Genomic DNA, 19608 nt, shown 5'->3' with positions numbered 1-19608 from the left:
GATGGTACAGGAACACAGGAAGCTTCCTTATACCAGATGAAACCAGTAAGTATTTTCTACACTGACAGGCATCAGTTGTCTGAGGCTCCAGACCATGTTCTCCTCTAGTCTTACCAGGAGATGCAGGGTCTTAAACCTGGGACCTTCTGCATGCAAAGCAGATGCATTTCCACTGAGCTAGGAACCATAGGAAGGAACATAGGGAGCTGCCTTATACAACGTCAGCCCATTGGTCTATCTAGCTCTATATTACCTGCACTGATGGGCAGCAGCTCTGCAGCATTTTAGCTAGGGGTCTATCCCAGCCCTACCTGAAGATGCTGGTTGTTGAACCTGGAAACTATTGTATGCAAAGTAGTTGTTCTATCCCTGAGCTATGGTCCTTCCCCACAGCATCTTGATAAACCTGTGGGAAAGTTTTTGTGGGTGTTATAGGAGAGAAGTGTGTGTTTGTGCGTGCACATGCCTGCGTGTGCATACCTCGTGTGCCTTGCTTGTGTGCCTGAGGGAGGGGGAGGGAATTGAGTTCCCTGGAAAGCCAAACCCCCCCGCCTCGAACTCGCATGTAATCAGCCACTTTTCTACCTTCTCCTCGGCTCGGTTCTTCCTTCCAGGCAGCTGTGCGATCTCTGCATCACTCGCTTCCAGTATTTTGGGAGGGACATGGGCAGATGGGACAAGCAGCTGCTCACCAGTCCGAGTGTCAAAGCTCAGCTGCAGGCGGCGGCGGCGGCAGCGGCAGCGGCAGCAACAGCAGCAGCAGCAGGGAAGCGCCTCGCCTGCTGATGGGAGCAGCCATCCTCCTCCTCCTCCACCTCCTTCACCAAAAAGTTCCAGCAGAATCCCTCCTGGAGAGCGCCGGAGGCGAGTGGGAGGCGCCTCCTTACATCACAGGGAGCCGGAGTCTAGAATCGCGGGAGCTGTCCACTTCAGCACCACCACACTCCAGGGCACGGGCAGGCGCGCGGGGAGCTGTCCGCTTCAGCACCGCGGCGCCCGAGCGGGCGGCGGCAGCAGCAGCGGGAAGGGAGCGGCCCTCTCCAGCCCAAGGAGCCCACCCACCCCGCTGCTTGGCTGCGGGGAATCCATCCCTCCAGCGCCGAGCTGGGGGCGGGCCTGCTCAGCACCACAGGGGACCCGGGAGTGACTTCCCTTTCCAGTCGCGGGCTCCGCACCTCTGGCAGTTTTCGCCGCCGCCGCCGCCTTTGCTTGTCGCTTCAGAGACGGGGAGGGGGCTTGGGGCGATCTCCTCTTCTCTCCATCGCCAGTCGTGGGGGATATTTCCACCCAGCTGCTTTTAAAGCACCTATTTCTGTCTATTCCACCCGCATCTTCTCTCCCACCTCTTCCTCTCTCTAGCACACACACGCAGACACACACCGTGTTGATCTCGAGCTCTTTGGAATTTTTTATTTATTTATTTATTTATTTGCTCTTGTGACAGGCGTCTGGCTCTCCCAGGCTGAACGAAGGACAAGCCGCACGCCTCTGAGCCCGGCGTGCGGGGTCTGGATCGGGGATGAGCAGCAGGCGCCTGGCTGGATCTCAGCCTCATGCTCCATCCAAGAGGGGCAGGGAGGAGATCCCTCGAAACGCAGAAGACCAGCACCTGAGGAGCCCACGGGGTCCCCCTCCTCTGGTGTGGAGAGCCCGGTTCCTGTAGAGAAGGGGCAGCCCTTCCCCCTGCATGCCTCCGGCCCCCTAGCTCCAGGGGAGTGTGAGCGACACCTTTGCCTTCTTTCTCCCTCTGCCTTGCCTTCCCCTCCGGTTGGCTGCCCACGATACCATGCATCATTATGAGGATGTGTGACAGAGGTATCCAGATGCTGATCACCACCCTGGGAGCCTTTGCAGCGTTCAGCCTCATGACCATCGCGGTGGGCACAGACTATTGGCTGTACTCCAGGGGGGTGTGCAGGACTAAGTCCACAAACGACAATGACACCAGCAGGAAAAACGAAGAAGTCATGACCCACTCGGGCTTGTGGAGGACCTGCTGCTTGGAAGGTATTGAAACCCAACTCTTTGTTGCCAGCTCTGGGCTCTCCTCGTCTTTTGGAAGTGAGCTGGGATGGGGTGAAGGGAGGACTGCTGGGACTAATGTTGTAGCACAGTCAGGGGAAGTGGTGTTGCTTCCATGGGGAAAGTTTGGCTTTGCCTGAGAGATGCAGAGAGAACCCACAGCACTAGAACTTCCCTTTGGGCCCTTAGAGTCTCAAGCCTTTGCCTGGGTCTGCTTCTAGCTTTGGACTCTGCTCTGACTTCTTTTTGGCTAAACATTGCAGTGTGGGTCTCAGGACACAACAGCGAGGTGGGAAAGGGCTGTTGCACACTTGTGGGCTTCAGACTGGGACATTTGGTTGACTACTGTGTGAGAAGAAGATATTAGGATAGGTGGATCCAGATGCAGGGCTCTTGTGATGCTCTTACGGTGTCCTGTTCCATTATTACATGTCTATATGTTGCAATCCATGCCAGGAAGACAGGCAAGCATTAGATGGTCAGGTAATGGCAAAGCCAAGCCCTGCCCATTGAGAGAGTAGGAAGAATATATTTTCATGCATGCTTTGACTCCTGCAAAGATGGGACTAGAATTTGTGCCGCAGGGTAGGCTGGGGTGACTGTTTTCTCTGACCAGGGCTCACTTGTTGCAGAGGTGTGTGTGTGTGTGTGTGTGTGTGTGTGTGTGTGTGTGTGTGTGCATTTAACAAAAGGTTCCTTGGGAAACTGATCATGAACCAAATGACCATTGAACAAGTCAAGGTTTTTTTGTTTTGTTTTTAGTGTTGTGGTGTCTTAGTTAACCCTCCTTGGCTGTGGAGATGGTGTGGGCATTGAAGGAGTGTTATTAGGCAATGACAAATACCAGCATCCGAAGGAGCACTTGGATTCTGGGTTTCTCCCTTTGTGTTATTGAATGTCACCTTCATTAAGATTATGGTGTGAATCTGGGGGGCTACAAAGGGACTTCTACAATATGACAAGAACACTTTACACCTTCCTTCCTTCCTTCCTTCCTTCCTTCCTTCCTTCCTTCCTTCCTTCCTTCCTTCCTTCCTTGGTCTCCCTCACACTCAGTTTCTCCTGTTGTCACAATAGTTATCTGTATGTTACGAGAGAAAGTGATTTAAGCCGCATACGTAAATAATCCCAGGAGCTACATTATGTTCCCCACCACCACCATTCCCCACAAGCAAGACTAAGTAGACTAGCACAGCTGCAGGTTTTTAAAAATGAGCTAATCCCCACCCCCACCCCACCCTTCTCTCTGTTTCAAGCCACAGAGGTTTGGAGTCTTTCTCTGTCTTTACACACTGTTGCAAGAGAATGCTGATGTGGTCCATTAGCCTGGTGGTCCTCAAACTTCCAGAGAGCTGGGCCAAAAAGGAAGCCAAATTTATCTCTCAAGCTGCCTGTTATCAGGAGCTTCAGTGAGTCATCAGGGAAGTGTTCCATGTCTCTGCCCACTAGTCTTTAACCGCTCCCCCCCCCCCCCAGCTTGTGTAGGTGGATAAATGCAAAGATCCCACTCTTTGGCAACTGCTGCATGAAGCGATGTGGGGAGAGGGTGTTCTCACTGCCCACAGTCCCCTGTCAATGCCTTCTCCCTGTGTATCCCCCATCCAGAAAACCTACTCTAGCTTATACATAGTCTTGGCTCAGCCTTCCTCGTATCTTTCTGTAGAAGCTTCAGTTCACCTTTTGCAGCTGATCATTGCTCCAGGTGGGCCATGTGAAGAGGTCCATTGAAGGGACAGGCTGTCTGATGTCTATGAGAAAGAGGCAGGCAGCTCAGTCCAAGGTCAATGGGTAGTCAGGATAAGGAAGGTCATGAGAGTGAAGGGTGGAGGGGTGGTGGGAGTTTAACCATCCTTCTCACCTCTATGCCAGAACATGAAACAAGGCACACTCCTTTTTCCTGGAGCAACTGATGGTCATTCTGTAAACCAAGGACTTAAGAAAGACAGAATTCTTCTGCAACCCAAAATGTCCAGGGGGGGGGGATAAAAGAGGAAAGGATGGAGTCACAAACATTAGTTGGTCCAATGTTTATTTATTTAGACAATTTGCCCCGCCCCCCAAAAACTCCCACTTTTTGTCTCAAAAAGACACACAAGGTGACTATATAATCTCAGTCTCAATTCCTTACACTGGACCAAGCTGAGCACATTCACACGGCATCCAAATTGCTCTCAGGGGAGAGAAATTGAGACAAGCCCTCATGCTCATCACTCAAGAGTCCCAAATACCCGAGTCTTTGGCATCCACAGTACTCACCAGCAAGGCTAATTCTCTTGCTCTTGATGGTAACTGCTGCTCCAAGATTTGGTTTTAGCAGTAGTACGTATCTAGGAGGTAGATATATTCAGGACGCACCTTATTTCTGTTGTTGCAAGTTGTTTTAAACTGCTTTAACTGTTGCAACCAGCTCAGTGACTTTAGGGTGAAGGGAGGGTGGTGTTGATGACGTCCCATTTTCCTAGAGACAGAAAATTATGGGGAGGCATCACTTGGGCCTGCGTCACAACGTAAGTGCCTTGGAGCTTAAGAGAGGCTCCAACAGGCATGTTGGGCAGTAACTTTCTTCTGGTTGCAGTGGTTGCTTCTGTTGCCATCAAATGCTGTGTCAATTTAACACCTGGCTGTGAATGGCTTTCTAGCTGCCCAGTGCTTCATTAGCCTCCTTGTTATGCATCTCTGGACTGGGAAATTATCTGGCTCCGTTGATCAATGGAAGGATCTGTCTGCTTCGAATGTGATGCTCAGAGATCTGAGTAGAAAGACTGAGAGGCAATTTCTCTTTTCCCTTTCCTCTCACGCTTATGTAGTTTGGAATATTCGATTTACAGGAATGGGATACAGACGCCATCCCTATGTTGCAAATGGTACTATGTGTGTGTAGGGGGCTTTATTTCGAATCTCAACTCAGGCAAGAGCTTGCTAGGTGTCATTAAGTCAGATGTTGACAGGCAGATTAGAGTGTTGGACTAGGGCCTGGGAGAGACCAGTGTTCGAAACCCCACTAAGCCATGAAGCTCACTGGATGACCTTGGGCCATTCACTATTTCTCAGACTCACCAACCCCACAGGGTTGTTGTGGGCATAAAATGGGGGGGGGGAGGAAAACTACACTGAACTCCTTGGAGGAAAAGGTGGGATAGAAATGCAGTAAATAAATAAATAAAAGTAATGAAATGGTTTGAGCGACAACGCTCATCAGCCTTGACTTTGGGCTGTGCTGCATGAGACTGGTGGGAATTATCCAAAACACAGAGGTGGATGGGAAACAAAGCTGAGAGTGGCTGCCTTAGGCAACCCTCAACCTGCCCATTCTTGGTGCAATATAGGGATGATGATAATATCAGACTACCTTTCAGGGTAGTTGTAAGGATTGCTGAGCTGCTGTTTGTGGAGTGCTGTGAACACCTTCAATGTTTATGTAAATTAACAGTAAATATTATGATGATGATTTTACTTTTCTCCATGGGAGCATGCAAAAGATAACCAAACTCAAACAGGTGTCGGGAAGCTCAAGGTCATTCCTGAAAGAGGTAGCTGCTCTTCCATGTTTAATTCCTACCTAAAATGGGAGGCACTTTGAGGCTCAAGCTAGAGAGTGCGGATTAATATTTCTTCCAACATCTAAACAGAGCAGAATCAAATTTATCCTCCCTCCATGCCCCACTACAAAAGCACTGAGGCTTCAAACAATGCAATAGAGTTGCCAACTTTTGAAGCAGCCTCTGTAGCTCTGCCTGTAACGGATGTGAGCAGCCTCATCTGCCAAGTCCTGCAGACCCAGTGCCTGTTAAAGGCACAAGAGCAAGCCAGGCCTCCTTTTCTCCCTTGCCCTTACAATCCAATCAATGGCCAGTTGTTGACAACCCAGCATTGTTGAAGAAGGCCGGCTTCTTGTCATGAGAAGCTGCAGGCACCCACTTGCCCTTTGCCTGGGAGTTTGCTTTGTGATCTGCTGGCTGGTGTGGTGCGCGAAGAGCCGCAGTTTCCTCCAGCAAAATTTGAGCAGCAAAACTGTCTAAAGGGAGAGGGAGGGGACAATTTGCCCCCTCCTTTCCCAACTGAGCTTCCCATGAACGGGTCAAGTACGTAGCTGGTAGGAGAGTCCATTGGGTCTGGTTCTTGAAGCCAAGGATACCTGAAGTACTGAGATGCTCCTGCTGAAAACGAGAAGCACATGGCAATCAGGGGTTTCTCTAAGAAATCATCTGAGTGTGTTCTCAAGTATAAAATCCCAGTGCTAGCTAGCTCGCTGTTCCAGATGGCCTTTAATAGTGTTTCAAAAGAGGTGCAGAGAACAGGGATAGTGAACCCTACGGCCCTCCAGGTGTTGCTGAACTCCCCAGCTGCTAGACACCAGCTAATGTGGCCAGTTGTCAGAGAGAATGGGATTTGTAGCCCTTGCCCGTGCTGCAGGCAGTAATGAGTTATGACGACTAAATGGAGCTTCCATGAACAGAAGGTGTCTACCTGTGAACCTCAGGTGCTGGAAACAAGCATTGTGTCCATGTGTTACTTTCAGGTTTCTCAGAAGCTTCTGCTTGGATGAATGTTGGACTAGATTGAACTTTGGTCTTTTTCGTTCAATATTACTCCCACGTCAGGAACTCTGATCATCACGATTTCCCTGAGTACCATGAGCATTAATAACACTGAGAGAGGGAGAAAGGTACACACACACACACACACACACAGAGAGAGAGAGAGAGAGAGAGAGAGAGAGAGAGAGAGAGAGAGACTTCCTTTGTTGAAGATGCCCGTGTCTGCAGTATCCACATTTCTGGATTTTAAAATGTGTTACATCCAGTGTCCGACTCCTAGTGCTCTAAATGTTGGCGCTCAAAGAGTCAGCACCCACCGATCTAGTAACCAATCCTATGAGAGGGGCATAGTTATGCTTTTGCATTGAAAGAAAAGCACTCTATACCTACCTGCCCAAGCTCACTAATTATTTCACAAGCTCCCCAGCTGCTAGACACAAAAAAATAAAATAAAATAAAATAAAAGCTCCATGTTGCTCCTCTACTCCCATCAACCGTTCAGATGAACATCACAAACTATTTGCATGTCCAGCAGAAAATTCACCTGCACTTGGAAGCCAGCCAGAATGACCAGGAGAAGTTACCTGTACATCATGAGGAGCAAATGAGGCAATTGAGGAGCATATGACCCCCCCCCCAACCATCCCAGTGTGGAGGAGCCCTGTCATTGCAGTTTAATTAAGGGATTGAGGTGGAGGACTGAGTAGGAATAAGATGCATGTGAAAATGTTGTTACCACACACACCATGGTGGGGCTACTGCTGTCAAGCCTGTGGTTAAGCTAGTATTACACACACACACACACACACACACACACACACACACACCCCGGGGGGGGCGGATTGCATGTTCTAAAGTGCCTTCAATGCAAAGGAACGTCGTTCAGTGGCAAAGTATCTGATTTACATGCACTGTGTCCAACTTTCAATCCCTGATATCGCCAGTTGGATCTGAAAGAGACGCCCTGAATGAAAGAGAGCAGCACCCTGCCTGGAGAGATGCTGCCAGTCAGTGTAGACAATACTGAGCTCAATGGACCAAATGGTCTGACTCAGGATAAGGCAACTTCCAATGTTCCTAATGCTTGGAAAATTCAATACCAATAGACTGGTAGCTATTCTATTTTAACCCTGCCTGAAACCCGCTAACTGCTGCTGCCCATCACTGTCAACAGTACTGAGCTCTTTGGGCCATAGGAATGCAGCTTCCTATGACCCCAAGTTCTTACAGCTACAGATCCTTAAGAACAACAGATTATGCTTCAGAACTCCAACAATAATATGGATTAAAATGGATGTCCCCAAATGCCTCAGCAAAGAAATGAGGTTTTGCCTGGAGCTGGAATAAAAAGAAAGAGTCCATGTCAGACATACCTCTGAGGGGAGGGCTTTCCACAAGCCAGGGACCATCACAGATAGGATCCTTATCATGCTCAGAAAAAGGCTTAATTCTTCCACTGTGGGGTTTCAAAGAGCTTAACCCTGACTAGATCAGCGCTGTGCTCTTTTACTCTATTGCAGGGATATAGACTTCTATTGGTGTGTAGAAAGTGTGGTTTTTAAAAAACTGAACCAGTTTTTATATCATTGCAGAAAGACCTTTTTTTGTATTTTAAAAAATAATTGAAATATTACAACAGTTCACTCAGCTTTTTAACTCTGTTATCAAGCACTGCAGTTTTGCGTTCATTGGGTCAAATAGTTCAGTTATTCCGATTATTTCAATGAAACATTAAACTAAGCTCAAATAAGCTTCAGTATGTATTTGTCATGTTATTCATTATGAATTTATATAGCCACCTCATGGAAATGCATCTGGATGCAAGAATTATCCTTGGCGTTCTTTGAAAAAACAATATAGTTCGGATTCTGTCCAAAATATATACAGTGGTATCTCTGGTTACATACTTAATTCATTCCGGAGGTCCGTTCTTAACCTGAAACCATTCTTAACCTGAGGTACCACTTTAGCTGATGGGGTCTCCCATGGCCACTGCACCTCCACCACCGCCGCACAGTTTCTGTTCTCATTCTGAGGTAAAGTTCTTAACCTGAGGTACTACTTCCAGGTTAGCTGAGTCTGTAACCCAAACTGTAACCTGAGATGTTTGTAACCCGAGGTACCACTGTAGGGAGGAAAGTGGATGCTGTGAGTTTTATTGAAACATGCTGTCTAAAATCTCTTCATGGAAAAATATTGGTGACTTTCATTTGGGGGGAGGGGATCACCACATATTTTGGCCAATGGTACATTTTGAATTGTTTGCAGATTCAGTGTTATATATCAGTTTGAAGCTTCAGATCAGGCTTCCTCAACCTCGGCCCTCCAGATGCTTTTGGCGTACAACTCCCATGAGCCCTAGCTAGCAGGACCAGTGGTCAGGGATGATGGGAATTGTAGTCTCAAAACATCTGGAGTGCTGAGGTTGAGGAAGCCTGTTTCAGATGCACTCCTTCAGATCGCTTTTGATTCATTCTTTTGTCTGAATTACTGAGTGAGAGAGTAGGGAGGGATTTATATGAAAGCAAATCAAGGGGGGGTGGATGTGGCAACATCAAAAGGAATGGAATTTTCCAATATGTGATTTTTGGGAAGCTATTTGTATGCAATGGAGTCAGCAGCCTTCCCCAACTTGGTATCCTCCAGATCTTTTGGACTACAACTCCCATCTGGCATAGTCAGGTTGGTCTGTAGAATCCTGGGTCTGATGGGAGCATCGCTCTCTGGCTGTGGCTGATGGGAGATTGATTATGCATTGATTGATTGATTGATTGATTGATTGATTGATTGATGCATTTGTATCCCACCTTTTCTTCCTCTGATGACCTTAAGGTGGCATACCTAGATCTCTCCTGCCTCATTTAATTTGCAGAACAATGCTATGAGGCAGGTTAGGCTGAGAGGCAGTGTTTGGCCCCCAAGATCACCCAGTGAGCTCCATGAATGAATGGGGGGGATTTGAACCCTGGACTCTCCAAGCTCTTAGTCCAGCACTCTAGCCATACCACCACACTAGCTCTCTTTTAGCTATCAGCCCCATCTTAATAAACCCTCTCTTGTTCTGCAGATATACCAGGTGAGCACCATTTAGTAGTTATTAGATATTTAAGTGCTGGTCTCACATTTCTTCCTAGGCATTGGTTTTCATTTTATTTTAAAATCTAATAGAATTTGTAGAGGATCTTACTGCAAAGTATATCCAGTTATAGTATTTATATGGATTATGACCCCCCCCAAAAAAAAAAGTCTACTAATTTTTCCCAGATGTAGCATGCAGGCATTGCCCACACTTCCAACCTGTGTCCTTGGCATTAAGATATATTTACTATTTTCCCCAGACGGCATATACCAGCAATACAATATTCTGAATATAACATATATTGAAATAAATTTATTTCACATTGATTCCCCCCCCCCATGGGACAGGGAGCTTTCAGCCATCCAGAGTTGTGGCTACATAATTCTAGACTTAATTGTCTTGCAGGAGGCCCGCTTTCTATGGGGTATGACTACATTACACCCTTCCCCGTCCCCTGCCATGTCATTCCATGTTTTTGCATTTCGTTTTACATTGCATGTTTTTATCTAGTTTAGTATAATAAGTATGCTTGGTTGGGGAAGGAAACTTCAAAGCAGTTTACAAAAAAGATAAAACAATAAAATTATCAATAAAAAAAATTAGCAAAAATAATTAAAATTATGAAAAGTTAAAAAAACAGATTAAAATTCACACCAGCTTTATAAGCATCTGGGTAGGCTTGTCTAAACAAAAATGCTTTTAGCAGGCTCCAGAAAGAGTACCTGCCTCATATCAATAGGCAGGGAGTTCCAAAGTGTAGCTGTGGCCACACTAACAGATCGATTGCCTTTACATTCCTGATACGTTAGAGAGAAGAGTTTGTCAACCCCGATATTTATAAAAGAAATACTCTGAGCATGTGCAGTTTCACATTCTGTTTTATTTTTAAATGTTTTTATTTCATTCTGCAATATATAATAAACAAGAATGGTGACATTTCCATCATAGCACCATCATAGCTGAATATTTCTGGCTACAGCCCTGCACATGGAGTCTGCTGCACATCATCCACTGAAGTGAATGGAGAATTCTGCATGTGCAGGCATTTTGTGGCCACCCACAGGGCCTGGGAACCTCATGACTCAAGGTGCAAATGCGGCCCCCCACGTCTCTCTATCTGGCCATCAGAACTCTCCTTAAGGCACAGCTTTTGCTGGCCACGAGTGGCTTTGCCTAGTTCTGATGTGTCCTTGAACTCTTCCTTGTCTGGATGGAAGATAGAGTGTGGTGGGTCAGTGTGTGTCGAAACTAGCCCATTGTACAAAGGTAAAATGCTCATTCATTGTTCTGCCCCCTTTCCCTTCTGGCTCCACCTACCACAGGCATCTGGCCCTTGGAAAGTTGCTCAGAAGGCAATGCGGCCCTTGGCCTGAAGAGGGATCCCTGTCCCTGGAGGATACCACAGGTGCACATTCAACTCTCTGGTTGGAGTGATGTGGGTCTATAGGAATGTGGTTGTCAGAGGTCCTAGCCGTATATACCAGCCCTTCCGTCGCTCAATTTTCCTCTGGCATCTCCCCAGCCCCAAGCTAAAGTTCCAGGGGGGAAACCCTTTCGCTTTGGGCTTCCGCCATGAAATTATTATCGCTTTTATTTTTGATTGATTTGCACAATACCCTTCTAATCACACGCTCAAAATGTTGTACAGTAAAACCAAATCTTGAAAACAGCAGGAAGGATCACCTGCCACCAGCGAAGCACTTAACCAGCCTCAGGCACCCCAGGAAAAGCCCTTGCAGAGGCCCAATATTATCCACTGTTTGGGCTATAATGAACCAGAACTTGACACGGATCCAGGCTTGGGGGGGGGGGCATGGAAGGTGCCAGCGGGAATCCAGGCTCACTCCTTTGATTAAGGCGGCCTCCCGCTGGGCTAAAGAACAGCTCCTGCCCGATAACTAGCGCCTTATCCCTTTGCTCATGTATATTGACAGAACTCAGCAATGGGTCAATAACAGGCTGCCAGTTTGGCGTCTGCTTGAAGACACACGATCTGAGATTTCTCTATAGCATTTTGAAAGATGGAGGAGAAGCGGAAGACACAGCAGACTGCCAGATTGCTCTGGCCTTTTCAGGCAGGCTGACAACTCCTGGAACATTTCTGATGACACTCCATCACCCTCGCTTCCTCTAATGAGTGCCAAAGAGTTTGGGAACAAAACGGGCCCACCACCCAAAAAGAGGAGGGCACCACAGGGCTCCTGTTCCAGGCTGACTCTTGGGAGGTGGGCATACACAGCAACATTTCATTTTCTCAAATGTTTAGAGTCTTCTTGTTTTAAATCCTCTCTCTCTCTCTCTCTCTCTCTTTCTTTCTTTCTTTCTTTCTTTCTTTCTTTCTTTCTTTCTTTCTTTCTCTTCCTTTTTCTTTCTTTCCCTATAAAATTTAAATGATAGCTAGAGGTATATACTCCAAGTTTTGCCTAATGGGCAGGGATTGGATCACTGCTAAGCCTCTCTGTAAGAGTAAAGCTGAACACCGTATCAATCTCTGAGACCCAATTGTGCTAGAGGAAGATTTAAGGGAGTGCAATTGGTTTTCATACTCTTGGCACTGACTTAGAATGGAAGGCGAAATGCTGGGAGGGGGAAGAGAATTTGTGTTGCACAGGGCGCTACTGAAATTTGCAAGCCCAAGTCCCCCACTGCTTGTGGATGATGACCCTCTCCCCCACTCATATGATGTCAAGACTGGTGGGGGAGGACTGGACAAATTCATGGAGGAGAAAGGGCTATTGAAGCCTACTACAGTATCCATTTTGGCTATGTTCTGCCTCCACAGTTGGAGGGGCAGAGCTTGGGGCAGAGCTTGTGATGGCATAATGTGCCTGTAAAAGGGGTGGCATAAGTAAAGAGTATCCCTCGAAGTCAATGAAGGAAGAGCCCTACTTGAAGGGCTGCCCCCTGCCTGAAACTAGACTGGCCAGGCACATGAGAGAACAGAGCTGCTGACCCTTTAATTGCTTCTTTTACACAACTATTAAAGGCATGGGAGCCCTGGACTCTGTTGCATCAGGACGTTCAAACCTTTCTAACCACAAAGCCACAATGCAGAAGAGTCCCATTCTGCAGCCAGTCACTATACAGAAGCGTTCATCAGCCCTGGCGAGGAAACAGTTGACCAGAACATGGTATGGAGAGATGCTCTTCTGCCCCATGTCTGGAGAACTAGGATTAAGTGAGTGGGTGCTTTAGCAATGGGGCATTTGATGATAGGGAAAACTTTGCACAGGAAACCAAAATAACCAGGAGCCACGGGAACTTTCCCCCCAAAAGGATGGGGGAGAAAGGGTAGATAGATAACAGTTGTGTTCTCAGACCTTTTACAGGTGCTGCGATTCCAGACTTCAAATATAAATACTCTCAAGAATCGGCAACTCCAAGGACAAGAGGACCACCACAGGTAAAAAGCAGAGCCTTTTGCATTCCTCCCATCTCATTCCAGCTTACCAACCCCACACCCTGGCTCAGCAAGGTGCAGCAGCATCTCCCACAAGGGCTAAGTATGTCCCGTGCACAAAAACAGGGAATCTGTTGACTGCCGGGCCCCAAATCTAGATCAGTTCTTTCACTATGCACTGGCACAAACAAAGGGGAGCCTGGTACCATTGTAGGCGAACCATCTGCTGGATCCTGCTTTTCCTAGCAGGATCAGAGCCAGGGGACATGAAGGCAGGGCCACTCCTTGGGGCTTCTGGGTGAGGGCTGTTTCATTGGTGACAGCATCACCCTCTTTGGATGCAGACCCCAGGCCAGCTGCCAACAAAAAGAAATCATAGAACTGTAGAGTAGGGAGGGACCTCCAAGGATCGTCTAGTCCAAGCCCCTGTAATGCAGGAACCGAGGCTAAATGGATGGAACCTGGCAGATGACCATCCAACCTCTGTTGACTAGAAGCACTTGGGGGGCTGGAGCCCCCTCCTCTGCCACTTCCCCAGGAGTTGTCTGCTGCAGCCTCTTCTCATTGCTCATCACTACCACTAACTATCCCCATGTCTCTCTACAGGCAACCAGGCAGCCCTTTACACTCACGGAGGAAAAAGTGTTCTCTACTCCCCGGTGCCATAGAGGCCACAAGAGAGGCCTAGACCAGCAGCAGGTGACTTGTGAGATGCCAGATGTTCCTCTGTGGGGTCATTACTTTCCCTGCTCTCGCATGAGTCCTGTCCCTTTCCAGAATGTGTGAGAGACAGGGTCGCAACCAGAGCAGCTGTACTCTATGACACTGCCAGAGCTCACTCTGCCATGGATGTCATTCAATAAAAGACTTGATGTTTTCAGTGTTGCCTTTGTTCTTAAGTGAATGAGCTGGTGCCTCCAGCACTGCCCCCTTCTTAGTCACCCCCTTGGTCTTCCCTATGGGACACGAGAGGAGGACCAGGAGGTGTGCCACCACAGCAGAACTGGAGATCTGCATGCTGGCTGTGGGTCTTGCTGCTGGAACATTGTCAAAAACAATGGCCGAGAGGGCTACATTCAGAATACCAGTTGCTGGAAACCTAAGGAAGGAAGAGTACACTTGTTTTGGGGTCCTGCTTAAGGGTTCCCTTTGAGGCATCTGGTTGGCCACTGTGAGAATGGATGCTGGACTAGATGGGCCATTGGCCTGATCTAGCAGGCTCTTCTTAAAAGCATTTGTGTGTGTTTTAATATAAAATAGGACAGACTCTAAGTCTTCCATTCTCCTCATATGGTTGTTGCCAGCCGGCAGAGCTGTATCAGTCACCCTCTCTAGAAGGGCTTCTGGAGAGGATGCCCTGCAAATGCTGGCAATAAACTGAATTTATCCTGAAATGCAAGGGAGGTGCATCTAAAGTATTGGGCATGGCACTTAGAATCATAGAATCATAGAGTTGGAAGAGACCACAAGGGCCATCGAGTCCAACCCCCTGCCAAGCAGGAAACACCATCAGAGCACTCCTGACATATGGCTGTCAAGCCTCTGCTTAAAGACCTCCAAAGAAGGAGACTCCACCACACTCCTTGGCAGCAAATTCCACTGTCAAACAGCTCTTACTGTCAGGAAGTTCTTCCTAATGTTTAGGTGGAATCTTCTTTCTTGTAGTTTGGATCCATTGCTCCATGTCCGCTTCTCTGGAGCAGCAGAAAACAACCTTTCTCCCTCCTCTATGTGACATCCTTTTATATATTTGAACATGGCTATCATATCACCCCTTAACCTCCTCTTCTCCAGGCTAAACATGCCCAGCTCCCTTAGCCGTTCCTCATAAGGCATCGTTTCCAGGCCTTTGACCATTTTGGTTGCCCTCCTCTGGACACGTTCCAGTTTGTCAGTGTCCTTCTTGAACTGTGGTGCCCAGAACTGGACACAGTACTCCAGGTGAGGTCTGACCAGAGCAGAATACAGTGGCACTATTACTTCCCTTGATCTAGATGCTATACTCCTATTGATGCAGCCCAGAGTTGCATTGGCTTTTTTAGCTGCCGTGTCACACTGTTGGCTCATGTCAAGTTTGTGGTCAACCAAGACTCCTAGATCCTTTTCACATGTACTGCTCTCACATGTACTTGACAGGAGGAGGCCATTGGCCATTGCATCACTCACTCGGATTGCCTGTGCCATGCTGCACACTCTTGCAGGAGCAAACTGAACACCTTTTGTGGGCTTTTGTTGGCTGAAGATACGTTGTTCCAGCTGAGGTCCTTCAGTACTGAGCTGTATGGCTAGATAATTCATGTGGAGCTGAGGAGAGCAGAAGGAGGACCACAGCTCAGCAGCAGAATATCTTGCTTTGCATGAAGATGCCCCAAGCATCAATCCCTGCAATCTCTCAGTAGGGCTGGGAAAGACTGAAACCCTGGAAAGCCTCTGCCAGTCAGTGTGAACAATATTGCTGTAGGTGGCTGACACAAGATAAGGCAGCTTCCTGTTTTGTTCCTACATCATGGGCTAGACTAATTGCATATCTTTCTGTTGTGCGGCTGTGTGGTGCTCCTTTATTTAGCATAGATTTGTTGTTTATTTGTAGTTATAGTCCACCTCTTGCCAAATGGTCCTGGGGTGGGATAGGAAAATGTCACAATTCAAGCAAGCACAATTTTCAATCAAAATACAACACCTCCCCCCCAAAAAAAAAACCAAGTACAGAGCAGCCAGTGTTAGCCGCACAGCAGGGCACAGCAATGCAGGAGGAGGAACCCATCATCAAAAAACATGCAGGTTGCACCTCAGAGGGGTGGTCATTCCATAACCTGGGAGCCACCATGGAAAATACCTTCTCATTCAATGAGGAGCCCTGAATTCTAGTTCCGCTCTCGTTATTTTTCACCCAAAATCATTGTGTGCAAGACACTGAAAGGGAACCAGTGATGCAGTGGTGAGAGTGTTTCGACTAGGAGCTGGGAGACCAGGGTTCAAGCCCCTACTCAGCTATGAAGCTCAGTGGGTGACCTGGGGCCAGGCACTGCCTCTCAACCCCAACCTACCTCACAGGGTTGTTGGGGGGGGGGTTAAATGAGGAGTGGCGGAGAACCATGTCTGCCACCTTGAGCTCCTTGTAGGAAAGAAAGGTGGGATATAAATGCAATAAGTGAAACTCGTTTGAGGCTGGTACTCAGGTCTACTCTCTTTGATGCCCTGCATCCTTGCTATCCTTACACATTGCTCAAAGAGAGGAAATGTGTCGCTGAAAAAGGAGGGCACCTATTTGCATAAAATTTGCATGTGCTCATCTAGATGTATAGCTGCAAGTTGAGGAATAAGTGCTATCATTTAAATAGAAATTATTTAAATGAATTCCACCATCATAGGAACAACTGTGGTCTGGGTGCCTGCCCGACTGATAACTGTTGATAAGCAACTTCAGGGCTCTCACCCTCTGCCCATACTTAGCCTGCACCTTCTCCTTCTGCCGGACTTGCACATTTCGGCTGGAGTGTTCCATGCATGGTTAATGTGGGGGCAGCGCTGGTGCTCAATCTCATGATTGGTGGGTTGCCAGGTACACTGTGGGAGTGTCTGTCAGTCGTGTCTCTACAGCTATTTTTGCACTTCTAACTTTGCTCTCAGGAGCATGTAGGACTGCAACTACAGAATGCCAGACATTAGCTCTGGCATGGCAGCCACAGGCAAGCTGGAGCCATGGAAAATGCTTAAGAATCAAGCTCCATCAGAACAGAAGAGGGGGGCTTTCTTCCAAATAAAGTAAGCCAGTGCAGAGTGGTGGCAAAGAGTCTGAGAGTACAAGGTGCCTGGGGTTCAAAACTCATCTCAGCGCCTTTTTTCTTTTCTTTTCTTTTGCAAACAAATGTTTTGAGATTGCTTTTGCTTTTTTTATTGATACAACAAAAAAAGGAAAACACAGATACAGAATTACACACAAGAATAACAATAAACACAAAATTTTCTTAACAAACTATAAAACATAAGTTGGTCTTAACACTATAGACCCGACCTCCTGTCTATTCCTTACTTCAGTTTCATATTACTTATTGCCAATACACACTTTTATCATAATTTAACTTTTTCTTAATATATCTTAACTCTTATGTCTAACTTGCAACAATTACTGAAATTCCTCAAATGCTGCAACAGAGTTTAAACTACTGTAATTATATTTCAAATATTCTTTGATAACCTCCCGTTTTGAAACAAATTCCTGTTTTCGCTTATTCTTCATTTTTTCTGATAGACCATCTAATTCAGCATATTCTGTCAGCTTTTGGATCCATTCATGTATAGAGGGAATTTCAATACTCTTCCGTTTTGAGATTGCATTTGCAAGTGCAGAGTTCTTGGAGCAGATGTTACATCCTGTTGTGTCAACTCAAAAGAGGACCATGGAGGAGAGGGCTGTTGAAGGCTACTAGCCATGATGGGTATGCTCTGCCTCCACAGTTGGAGGCAGCAATGCTTCTGAGTACCAGTCACTGGGGATCACTGGTGGGGAGTGATCACTTGTGCCTGGGTCCTGCTTGTGGGCTTCTCTTTGAGGCTTGGCCACTGTGGGAACAGGATGCTGGATTAGATGGGCCATTGGCCTGATCCACCAGGGTTTTCTTATGTTCTTATGACCACATTTTCTCCACATTCACCTAATACATTTCAAGCCCCATGATACCACTTCAAACAGCCGTGCTTCCCCCAAAGGACTCTGGGAACTGTAGTTTGTTAAGAGTGCTTAGAGTTGTTAGGAGACCCTCCCATTCCCCTCCCAAAGCTGCAGTTCCCAGAGTGGTTTAACAATCAATCCCTCTTCACAAGGAATTTTGGGAATTGTAGCTCTTGGGGGAATGGGGGGAATCTTCTAACAATTCTCAGCACCCTTAATACATTATTATTATTATTATTATTATTATTATTATTATTAATCCTTTATACCCCGCCCATCTGGCTGGGTTTCCCCAGCCACTCTGGATGGCTTCCAACAAAAGATTAAAAATACATTAAAACATCAGTCATTAAAAACTTCCCTAAACAGGGCTATTTAAATAAATAAATAGCAGATCCCATTATGCTTTGGTGGAAGCCATGGCTGTTTAAAGATGTATGATACTCATAGAATCATACATTAAATGCATAGTGTGAATGTGGCCTTTGTGTGACTTGACGGAGTGCTGCTAAGCACTGGTGATCACTTGGGGGTTCTAGAACAGCATTCCCCAACCCGGTGCCCTCTAAGTGGTTTGGACCACAACTCAACAAACCTGCTATACCTGGAACTGGGTTTGGAAAGTGCAGCTGAATTTGACAAAGCTGTGGGCAGCCTGAAGTAGCACCATCCACCTTGCGCCTGCCCATAAAAAGAAAGTCTAGAGTGAAAGACTAGGGTGATGCCTGCTGTTTCCAGGATCTCTTCTCACTGTGAGAATTTTGTTAAGAGTTAAGAGTTTGTTTGGTCCCTGGCTGAGAACCTGGAGTCTGAAAGGGAAGGTGTGTCAGAAGGGAGATGATATTGGTTAATAACTTCATATTAATGTAACTTTTTTATATGTAACTGTGTATTTTTGTAATATTTTGTTTACGTTGTCTGTTGTTGCTTCAGTTCTTTGTACACTGCTTAGATATATTTTTAAATAACCAAATCAAACTCCCATCAGCCCCAGCCAGTGTGCTGTTTTAGAGCATGCTAAAAGTGTTTCATAGAAGCAAGGAATGGTCAAGTTGGAAGGGACACCCCCCCCAGGGTCATCTGGTCCAGCACCCTGCAATGCAGGAATCGCATGACAGATGGCCACCCAACCTCTGTTAAAAAACCTCCAAAGGAGGAGAGTCCATCAACATCTGAGGGAGTCTGTGTTACACTGTCGGACAGCTCTTACTGTCAGAAAGTAATTATTATTATTATTATTATTATTATTATTATTATTATTATTATTATTTATTTGTACCCAGCCCATCTGGCTGGGTCTTCCCAGCCACTCTGTGGGGCTTCCAACAAAGATTTAAAATACATTAAAATGTCACACATTAAAAACTTCCCTATACAGGGCTGCCTTCAGATGTCTTCTGAATGTCAGGTAGTTGTTTATCTCTTTGATATCTGCTGGGAGGGCGTTTCACAGGGCGGGTGCCACTACCGAAAAGGCCCTCTGCCTGGTTCCCTGTAGCTTTGCTTCTCGCAATGAGGGAACCGCCAGAAGGCCCTCGGCGCTGGACCTCAGTGTCTGGGCAGAACAATGGGGGTGGAGACACTCCTTCAGGTATACTGGGCCGAGGCCGTTTAGGGCTTTAAAGGTCAACACCAACACTTTGGTTTACTCAGGTTTACTCAGATTCACCTTTCTTGGTATTTGAATCCATTGGTTCGTGTCCTGCCCTTTGGAGAGGCAGAAAACAAGCTGGCTCAATCATTTCTGATAGTTAGATGTTTCTTCAGTGAACAGTGACAGTTGGTGGCTACTGAGAACACCCCCACATGTATTTGAATAGAAGTTGAAGAAGCGGGGGTAGGTATCTCCAAGTAGATCTGCTAGCTTTGGCAGAGATGTGTGTGTGTCTACGAAACT

At 46.9% G+C, this 19608-nt stretch overlaps 1 protein-coding gene across 2 annotated transcripts in view; it reads left to right on the top strand.

The window, feature by feature from the left end:
• The first annotated feature begins 775 nt into the window (after nt 1-775).
• CACNG3 (calcium voltage-gated channel auxiliary subunit gamma 3) overlaps nt 776-19608 on the top strand; it is a 64719-nt gene continuing 45886 nt past the window's right edge. For both annotated transcript variants that reach the window (XM_028706497.2, XM_028706496.2), the window contains exon 1: nt 776-2007. In XM_028706497.2, coding sequence (XP_028562330.2) covers nt 1797-2007 — 211 coding nt within the window. In that variant the 5' untranslated portion in view covers nt 776-1796. The remainder of the gene's footprint in view (nt 2008-19608) is intronic.

The sequence above is a fragment of the Podarcis muralis genome, chromosome 14, assembly GCF_964188315.1.
Source record: "Podarcis muralis chromosome 14, rPodMur119.hap1.1, whole genome shotgun sequence".
NCBI lineage: Eukaryota > Metazoa > Chordata > Lepidosauria > Squamata > Lacertidae > Podarcis > Podarcis muralis.
This window is presented reverse-complemented; position numbering and strand designations above follow the sequence as displayed.